Source organism: Bemisia tabaci, chromosome 6 (assembly GCF_918797505.1).
Source record: "Bemisia tabaci chromosome 6, PGI_BMITA_v3".
Lineage (NCBI taxonomy): Eukaryota > Metazoa > Arthropoda > Insecta > Hemiptera > Aleyrodidae > Bemisia > Bemisia tabaci.
In genome coordinates, this window is record NC_092798.1 from 43,669,805 (window position 1) to 43,680,057 (window position 10,253).

The following is a 10,253-nucleotide window of genomic DNA, read 5'->3' on the forward strand; positions in this document are numbered from 1 at the left end:
GAATTGGCGAAAATATACGATCGAAGGGTGGCACAGGGTACTTATTCTCAGCCTCGGCTGAAACTCGCTAAAATTTCAAATTTCAATGATTACTCTTTTAAATATTCCTCCGTTTTTTTATGTTCCCTGACGACGATGAGAGAAGGAAAACTGCCATCAGTGGCGTGCGTGGCGTGCTTTGCGATCTATCGATAATTCCCCATTTGAAGCTATAGTAAATAATCGATTATTAAGGTGTTCGCTACGAACACCCTGTTTATCGATACTTTTTCATAGGTTTAAATGGCCGATCAATCTATATATTGCAAAGCACGCCGCGCCACTGAACTGCATGAGAGTTCATTTCAGGGTTAATAGTTTATCACGGTCCACTGTAGGTCCGGCTCACTTCAGATTTTGGAGTACCTGCCCCCGCCCTCCACCCAGTGGCGAGGCGTGAATGATCGATTATCGATATTCCTCCATTTGAACGTATGGTAAGTAATCGATAGGTGTTCGCTGCGAACACCCTATTTATCGATACTTTTCCAAAGGTTTAAATGGCAGATCATTCGATCTATCGCAAACCACGCCACGCCACTGCCTCCACCCCTGACAAAATAAGCCCAATAGAGAATAGCCTTGTCTCGTTGCATAATGCGATAGGAAAAATGAACAAGTTCGAGATGTTTTTCAAGGGCTATTGAGACGTGCAGTGAAGTTGAACCTGAAGTTTGCGTGGGGCCTTTGACGTAATGGACTTAAAACGCGTCAAAGAGAGTCTAATCTCGAGACATTTTCGGAGACAGAACCCCCTCTCTTAACCCCCCTCTCTGGGAAGACCCTCTCCTGGAAAAGTGCAGCTAGGTCACCTGGCCAAGCCGCCCCCCCCCCCCCCCATTGCTCTGGCTACGCCTCACAATGGATCGAGACAATCAGAGAGGTCGGACATAACATTTTTGACTGAAACTGCAAATTTTGATGTTAATTTTGTCACGTCTAAAATTTTAAAGGGTGCCTCTGGAACCGAATTTCGCGAAGAAACCAATGAGATCACTTTAGTGCCTCAAAAATGTGTATAAACGGGGTTATAAGCTCTTAAAGTTTCCGAATTTTGTCCGCGACCTCTGCTCTTATTGACTCACTGGAAAAAAAAACACATTGGATCTAGAGTCCAGACTCTTGAAAACATTGAAAAGAAAAAAAGACTCTTGATTCAATCAGATTTAAGCTTAAATCAAAAGGAAATCCGCTCAAATTAAGAGGCTTGGTTCTCGATTTAAGCTTAAATCTGATTGAATCCAGAGTATTTTTTTTTTTTTTTTGTCGATGTTTTTAAGAGTCTGGACTCTAGATCCAATGTGGTTTTTTCCAGTGCTCGATCCACTGTGCGCCTATAGAAACCGAAAGATTTACGACGGCAAAGAAGGCTGAAATAAGGGGAATAAAGGAGGAGCATACCTTTAGTATTCTGGAGGAAAGCGCAGCAGCAGAGGAAGAGAGTTGCTCTAGCAGGGGCGGCCAAGGAAGCGTCCGGCCAGAATATTACCATGGCGTTGAATATTTCAAGACGACATAATCCACAGGAATCAGAAATCAAATGAAGCGCGGAAGCTGCGCCTTCCGCCGAGCGGCACGCAACCGGCACTGCACTAATTCAAAACTACCCCCGCTCATTAAATATGTACCCGGGCGCGGGCCACTAATTCAACCTGCCATGGCGACATTTCACGAAAACAATGCGCGACATTTAGAGCCGCGGCTAATTGAACGGAGCCGCGAGCCACCCCCGCCCGAAAAAGCTCACATCCCGCCTCGGAACGGCCACGGCCGCCGCACGCCCCCACATTTCCGCGCCCCGAATTGTCAACCCCCGCTGGCATCCGAAAGTAATGACTTAGAACGCCGAACCGCAACGGTGATCGCACTTACCCAGAGGGCTCCACATTTTTCGAATCGAAATATCCCACCTGCAACGTTTAAAAATTATTTAAAAGTTCCGAGCCAAGGCAGCCGATCGCCCCCAAAAAGCTTTGCATTCTTAAAAATTCACCCTCGAACGAATTACTGAGCCCCCAAAAACAATTCAAAAATTTCCGTACGAATTAACCACCTGGAACGTTTGAAAATTATTTATAAGTTCCAAGCACTAAGGTAGCCAATCGCCCTCAAGAGGTTTTGCATTCTTAAAAATTTACCTTTGAACGCAATATTGAACCCCCAAAATCAGTTCAAAAGTTTCCGTGCAAATTACGACTTAAAACTGCGTATTTTAGGAACGGTAAACGCACTCTTCATGATGACTTTAAGAATTATAAGCTCCTGGAAAACCATACAATTTGCATAATCTGAGCTTCGGACATCCTGTTTCTCGGTTGATAATGTTGCTTTCGGTTTATCGCCGATCGACTTCACAGTTCGGTGAATTTTGCGATTTTCAACATCACATCGGCTGAAATTTTACCCCTGTGAGTCGGGTCACTCTGAAATCGCGAGACCACCGAAACAACAATTTAATCAGTTTCGAAAACTCGGAAAGATTCCCGTCGAAATTGTACCTCCGAAAAAAATAGCGAATGTCCGCTCGTAGTCGAAGCACTGCACTAATGACGGAAACAATTAGAAAAACAATAACCGACGATAACGAGGGACGGTGACCATAAAATCAATTTGATCGTCGCACAACTGCACAAATTGCCACTGTCGTGTTATTAGCTGTCTCACTGCGGATTATCAGCGGGGATCGATGAAAGAAAAAGCTGCTTCGGCGGAGCCAACACTTGCGGTTAATTATTTAGTACACAGTAAAATCACTCCAATTTTACTAGATGCGATAAAATTGATGTGTGACTGAGGATTGGTGCATAGAGGCGGTGATATATATCGCCTCGCGAGATTTATAAAGAAACTTGGGGGTATTTTTCTAGATGCCTGATAGAACAAATATTCTGTTCACAAAACGGCGGTAACACGCGCGTATAGTTGTTCAAATCACAAATGAAGCAATGTTATTAAAAGCGAGTGCGTGGATTTTTTCGACCTTTACCGAAAAATTACACTATCCAGGATTATTTCGAAATATTTGAGAGGGTTGAAGAATTCTTCAAAATTTCGAGGAAACTTTAAATTTCGCGAAATTGAGAATGGCGTTGAAATTCCCGCCACTGTGGCACAAGAGCACTTTTTTGAGAGGAAACAACTGATGAAGGAGAGAGACCGTCGCTCGAAAATTCGAGGTAGAGTTTTGCGAAATCGCGACGCGGGAAAACCGAGCGAACGCGTGGTGTGTGCTCCGAAAGGTGCTCGCGACTGAAGGGCTGGAAGAGGGGGCGATTTAGGGACGCAGCGGCTCCGTTAGATATCGCGGCGGCGCGGCTCCGCGAAGTAAAAACCACTCAACTTCCGCGGGAGCTTTACGGTATATCTGCGGTTTCGCAACGACGTTGACTACCTGGGTGTGGAGAGGTGAAACCGAAAAGTCTGAGTCGTCTACGGGCTAAATCTAAATATTCGCGCGAAGGCTTGGGCGCCAGGGGTGCGGGGAGTTTTTAAGGTGAATCTAGGAGATCTAAGGACGAGATCCGTTACCAAGCTACGCCCCTACAGTCAGAGTCTTCGAGAAGCAATATCATCGTAAGCTCCGAACTTTGTGTAAGAACTGTGCAGATGTGTCCTTTTTGACGCTAGAAGCTTTATAAAAAACGCATCTTTCTTGAACAGATTGTGCAGTTAGGAGTGGTTTTCAGACCTTTTTGATGCGCTCATCGAGATTTTTGGGTCATTTGCTAGATCGCGAGAGATAGGTACAACATCACACATCTACTCAGGAGTCCGAATTCTTGTACGCTTGATTTTTGCAATGGGCCGGTTGCGCTGGTGAGAGGATCGTGTTTTAATGCTAGATACTTGTAGATTAGCTAGAAATAAGAAGATCTCTCCAAACAGCAACTTTCTACACTCAATATTAACCGATATATCGTCCTATGAAAAGTCGGGTTTTTACGCCAACTCGGTTAATGTTCAGCGTAGGAAGTTGTTGTTTGGACAGATTTTATTATTTTTAGTTGATCTGCAAGAATAAAGCATCAAAACACGATTCTGCGACCAGCACAACTAACCCATTAACGATGCAAAACTCCTACATTTATAAACGTCACTTTGACACATGTGAAATGTTAAGATTTTCCTTCATTTTTGGGTGATACTACCTTACACACCTACTCCGAGAACCGTAAAGTCGGCCCGTTGTTGCGAACTTCAGCTGGAGCAAAATAAAGAGTAATTTCTTACAAAAATAGCTCAAATACCACGATGAGCGCATCGAGAAAGTCTGAAATACACCCCATAACTTCACAACCTATAATAAAAATGTGCGTTCTTACTGTTTCAGGTGCCGTAACTGTTGCCGCTGGATCATCTGGACTGCATTTTGCAATTGGGAACTATAAATTACGGCCCGGTTTAAAAACAACGTATGTGCCATTATCTTCCCTATGCACATACGTGTTTTTTCAGATGAGCCAGAATTTATAGTTCCAAATTGCAAAATGCAGTCCATCTGACGTTTGTTCCCGCGACCGAAGGCGGTACCACGTTAAAAAAAAAAAAATGCGCAGAAAGCTCTACCTTCAGGAGCAGCACCACATCCTCTGCTTGACCGGGTTCTCCTAAGATGGTGTGGAAGAGAGCTCGTTTGGATTATGGCTACTGGCTATGCAAGATGCAACGGTAAAATAGATAAGTAACGGCAAAACCTGAGAATCTCTTCATTGCAGCCATGCAAGGCTGAAATTTTTAGGTGAAGGCTTTTAGGTTAAGGAAAGCGTGATTTTTTTTTTTAGTTTTCTTTTCCGAGGAAACCGCGCCTACGGAAGTTTGTGAAATTTCTACTCGTATTTGAGAGCATTAAAAACGCACCATATGAAATAGTTGCGAAGCAACTGGTCGGGAAACTCCAAAAAATCGATGCTCCTCTGCCAGTTTCCCTGGCCGAGAATTTGAAACTCGGAATTTGCAATAGTTTTTCCAAGGATATTTTTGCAACCATAGAAATTTTGGTGGTCCCAATAGTTGCCAACTTGATTTTCAAACGATGCGATCAGCATGCCTACATTCACGAACGTCGTCAATTTGATATGGATGAAAGGCTCGCAATTTCCTTCATTTCCGCGTGATACCACATCACATGCCCACTCAATATTCCGAAAAAATACGTGCTTGATTTCCGCATTTAACGATGCGGGCATAATGCCCAATAATTTGGGAATCTTCAGTTTTCTTTTCTGCGAGAGTTTTTAAAACTTCAGCCCGAGAATGTTAAAAACGCGCTCATGGATTGTATCGACTGGATGGAAGAAAACCAAAAATCCATGCTCCAATGCCAGATTTCCTGTCTAAGAATCTGGAGCCCGGAATTTTCAATAGTTTTTCCGAGGATATTTTCGCCCGTGTAAATATTTTTGAAATTTCGATCAGAGAAAGTTGGAAACGCGCTTCAAATAATAAGTCCATCCACAAGATCGAAAAGTAACAAAAAAGTACATGCTATACCGCTAATCGCTATTTTTCTCGGCTGACCATCAAATGCGCAGGATTTTGAAGTCATTTTCTGAGGATGTCTCCACGCCTCACAGTGGGACGAGTCAACGAGGAAAGTCGGACAAAATTTGGAAACTTTGAAAGCTCATATCTTCGATAGTATAAAACGAAGAAGTTCAAAAGAGGGTTTAAGTGGTTTTTTCGTGAAATTTCATTTTAGAGGCACCCCCTGAAATTAAAATAGTGATGAAATTAACATCAAAATTTGGAATTTTAGCAAACAATTTTATGTCCGACCTCTTCTATTGGCTTGTTACACTGTGCGCAGATGGAAACTTTTGAAAGGTCCATCCGAGAAAGTTAATAACGCGCTATAAATAATCGAGTTCATGCAATTGGTCGGAAACGAACGAAAAATCAATGTATTCTCTTGCCATTTGTCTTGGATGACCATCCGCAGCGTGGAATTTCGAGTTTTTCCCCTCGCATATTTTCGACCAAATGGAGTATTTTTTTTTCTTTATTTCTTTTTTTTCAATTTTGATTTGAGAGAGTTCAAAACACGTTATTTATGATGGAGTCGATGAAATTGGTCGGAAGACAATGAAAAATCCATGCTCTTATGCCAGCTTTCCTGGCTAAGAATCTGGTGGTAGGAATTCTCACTGGTTAATGCAAGGATATCTTCGCGAGTTTGGGAACTTTTGGAGCTAAGCTTATCCTTCATTTTTGCGTGATACCACATCTCATACCGACGCAGCAGTCCTAGTGATCGCGCGCTTTATTTCTCCGTTTTAACGATACAACAAGCAAAATGCCTACATCATGAACGCCAGTAATTTGGGATAGAATGTGAAATGCTAAGATTTTCCTTCATTTTTACATGATACCACATCGCATGCAGCCTACTCATCAGGTCCGACAGATACGCGCTTGGTTACCGCATGTAACAATGCGAATGTAATGTCCACACATAATCGTCAGCAATTTGAGACGGATGATAAGTTAGGCGATTTTTATTTCATTTTCCGCGGTGATACCACATCGCATACCTCCTCCGGAGTTCGAATATAGTTTTGCACATAATCCCGGTATTTCACGATGGGAGCGTAGTGCCTACATTCAAAAACGTCGGCAAGTTGAGATTGGTGAAGAGCTAAGATTTTCCTTCATAATCTTGTGATACCAATTCACATACCTACTTCAGAGTTAGAGGAGTTCTACGCTTAATTTCCGCATGTATCGATGACCATCATGCCCACAATCATACGAAATGTCAGTAATTTTAGACAGGCGAAAAGTTAAAATATTCTATCATTATCGCGTGACACCACATCACGCACCGGATCAATTTGCCCACGATGTATCAACTGACCACCGATTGATTTTTAGCGCTGATGCCGAAAATGACCTTGGTTTTTCTGGGCTGACTCGATTTTCCCCGTATGTATCAAAATTTTCCCTGAAAATCGAGCTTCTTTAAAGAATAGTCGATTCTCTGAAAAACCTGTGCAGGATGGAGAAAAACTTCAATCACTTCCGGATTCGGCATCCAAAATTACATCGAAACCATGAACTGCAGGCCTAACAAAGTTTCCTTTCTCCTCTTAATATCGAGGTTTATCTGGACAAGTGCTCCTTTTCACCCATATAACACCATGTAAAGCTCATCCGATTGTTTTGCGTTGGAGAGGAGGGGAAAGTATTTGTTCTTGGGTGACAACTGCGATTCTTTCTACTCAAATTTTTTGCCCCTGAAGCCATAAATGACCTTTGTTTTCATCCAAAATCTTTGTAAAATCAAGTTTCCAAAAAGAGGGGATTTTTCTCAGTGAAAAAACGCTTTTAGGTACTTTAGAAAATCGATTTTCCACAAATTTGATGTATTTTGGAAGAAAACGAAGATCATTTACGACTTCAGTGGCAATAAATGAGTGAGAATTACTCCACTTATTACCTGAAAAAATAACTTTCTCCCTTATTTTCGCCGGAAAACAATCAGATGAGCTCTACACAGGCCCGCCACAAGGGGGGGGGGGGGGATACTGGGTCCCTGGTACCGGGGCCCGTGTTACCCGTGAAAAATCACTACGAATTCACATGCAACCCTTGTTTCGTAAGAAAAAGTGAAGAATTTACCCTAAAAATTTCTCAAAAGGTGAATAGATTTTCAGAAACACGCTGGGGCACTGTATTCTTTTGTTTCCATTTCTAACCACTTGTTTCATTACAATCCTCGTAGAGAACCACCCATTTGCTAAAAACAATTCTACCTGAAGCGCACTTAAGCGCATTCATGACTACAAAAATGTTAACGGAAATCGAAAAGGCCAGCGTGCATGAAGGCTATTTCAATTGTAATCTTCCGTCGCATTTCTAAGGCGCAATGATACAACTATTTGAACTCTCCGGAATGTGTGAGGTATCACGCCGCATTTGAAGGCGTTTTCAAATCAGCCAAGTTCCGATATCCGCATTATCGTTTTGCATAGTTCATATTCTTTTGTTATATTCCGTGCCACTTGTCTATTTTTAATCCGCGTAGAAAAACCACCCATTCGTAAAAACAATTCTAGCTGAAGCGAACTTCAGCTATGCATTCACCACTGCAAAAATTTCAGAGGAAATGGACAAGCCCAGCGTGCATGGAGGCTATTTCCATTTAATTCTTTCGTCACATTCTTACGGCGCAATGATAAAACTATTTGAACCATCCGGAATGCGTGAGATATCACGCCACATTTGAAAACGTTTTCAAAACAACCAAGTTCCGTTATCGGAATAATCGTTTTGCATAGTTCATATTATTTTGTTTCCATTTCTAACCACTTGTTTAATTATAATCCTTATATAAAGACCACCCATCTGCTAAATACAATTCTAGCTAAAGCGCACTTAAGCGCATTCATGACTGCAAATTTGTTAACGGAAATCGACAAGCCCAGCGTGCATGGAGGCTTTAAATTTTCCGTCACATTCTTACGGCGCAATGATACAACTATTCGAACTCTCCGGAATGCGTGAGGTATCACGCCGCATTTGAAGGCGTTTTCAAAACAGCCAAGTTCCGATACCCGCATTATCGTTTTGCATAGTTCATGTTCTTTTGTTATATTCGGTACCACTCGTTTATTTTTAATCGTCGTAGAAAAACCACCCATTTGTAAATACAATTCTAGGTGAAGCGCACTCCAGCTATGCATTCACCACTGCAAAAATTTCGGAGGAAATCGACAAGCCCAGCGTGTATGGAGGCTATCTCCATTTAAATTTTCCGTCACATTCTTACGGCGCAATGATACAACTATTCGAACTCTCCGGAATGCGTGAGGTATCACGCCGCATTTGAAGGCGTTTTCAAAACAGCCAAGTTCCGATACCCGCATTATCGTTTTGCATAGTTCATGTTCTTTTGTTATATTCGGTACCACTCGTTTATTTTTAATCGTCGTAGAAAAACCACCCATTTTTAAATACAATTCTAGGTGAAGCGCACTCCAGCTATGCATTCACCACTGCAAAAATTTCAGAGGAAATCGACAAGCCCAGCGTGCATGGAGGCTATCTCCATTTAAATTTTCCGTCACATTCTTACGGCGCAATGATACAACTATTCGAACTCTCCGGAATGCGTGAGGTATCACGCCGCATTTGAAGGCGTTTTCAAAACAGCCAAGTTCCGATACCCGCATTATCGTTTTGCATAGTTCATGTTCTTTTGTTATATTCGGTACCACTCGTTTATTTTTAATCGTCGTAGAAAAACCACCCATTTTTAAATACAATTCTAGGTGAAGCGCACTCCAGCTATGCATTCACCACTGCAAAAATTTCAGAGGAAATCGACAAGCCCAGCGTGCATGGAGGCTATCTCCATTTAAATCTTCCGTCACATTCTTATGGCGCAAACAATTCGCAAGTATTTTGTGCTGAATGTAGAAAAAAAAACATAATTATTCCGCAGAAATTGATGGAAAAATTCTTTATGAAAGCTTCAAAATGCGTCCGATTAGTCGTATAAATTCTAAAATTTCTTGGGGGATGCCCCTCGGACCCCCCTCCCCTCCGTGCTTGGGGCCCGGACCTTAAAACTGGTACCAGGGCCCAAGATGGGATGTGGCGGACCTGGCTCTACATGATGTTATATGAACCAAAAGGAGCCCTTGTCTAGAAAAACCTCAGTATTAGGGACAGAACGGAAAGCATGCAATTCATGGTTTCCGAGGTAATTTTGGCTGCTTTACAGGAAACAGATAGTTTACCTATAGCTAAGGCCGAAGATATATGCATGATCATTTTACATCACTGGGTAAATGAAGTATTAACGAAGGAAGTAATATTTCTTGAAATAAAAAGTGATGATCAATAGTTACTTCTTTGAAAAGAATGGACAAATTGATGCAAAGGTTACAATGTTCCTCTATAAAGTATGCTTAGTTCTTGATAGCCTCTACAAAAACCAACCACGTATAATAATTTCATGATACAGTTTTGTTTTCGGTTTTGTCCTTAGTTAGCCACACCATCTTCCTCTCGGAAATAGGGTATATTTTATGATGATAGTTGCTGAGACCCAAGATGGGATCCCAGCTTGGTGCATACAATCCAGTGCGTCAATGCAATGTGTTGCAGTTTATCAATTGTTTAGGTATTGGAAAAATTCCTTTCAAATGGGAGAGATGTTCACCTTCTCTCAATACAAAGAATTTTGGTTGCTTAATTTCTATACGAAAAGT

General features: G+C 41.9%; 1 protein-coding gene across 1 annotated transcript in view; it reads right to left on the reverse strand.

Moving 5' to 3' along the window:
• Positions 1-3,294, reverse strand: part of LOC109036532 (zwei Ig domain protein zig-8) — a 599,285-nt gene extending 595,991 nt beyond the window's left edge. The window contains exon 1 of the mRNA XM_019050817.2: positions 1,441-3,294. Coding sequence (XP_018906362.1) covers positions 1,441-1,531 — 91 coding nt within the window. The 5' untranslated portion in view covers positions 1,532-3,294. The remainder of the gene's footprint in view (positions 1-1,440) is intronic.
• Positions 3,295-10,253: the final 6,959 nt, after the last annotated feature.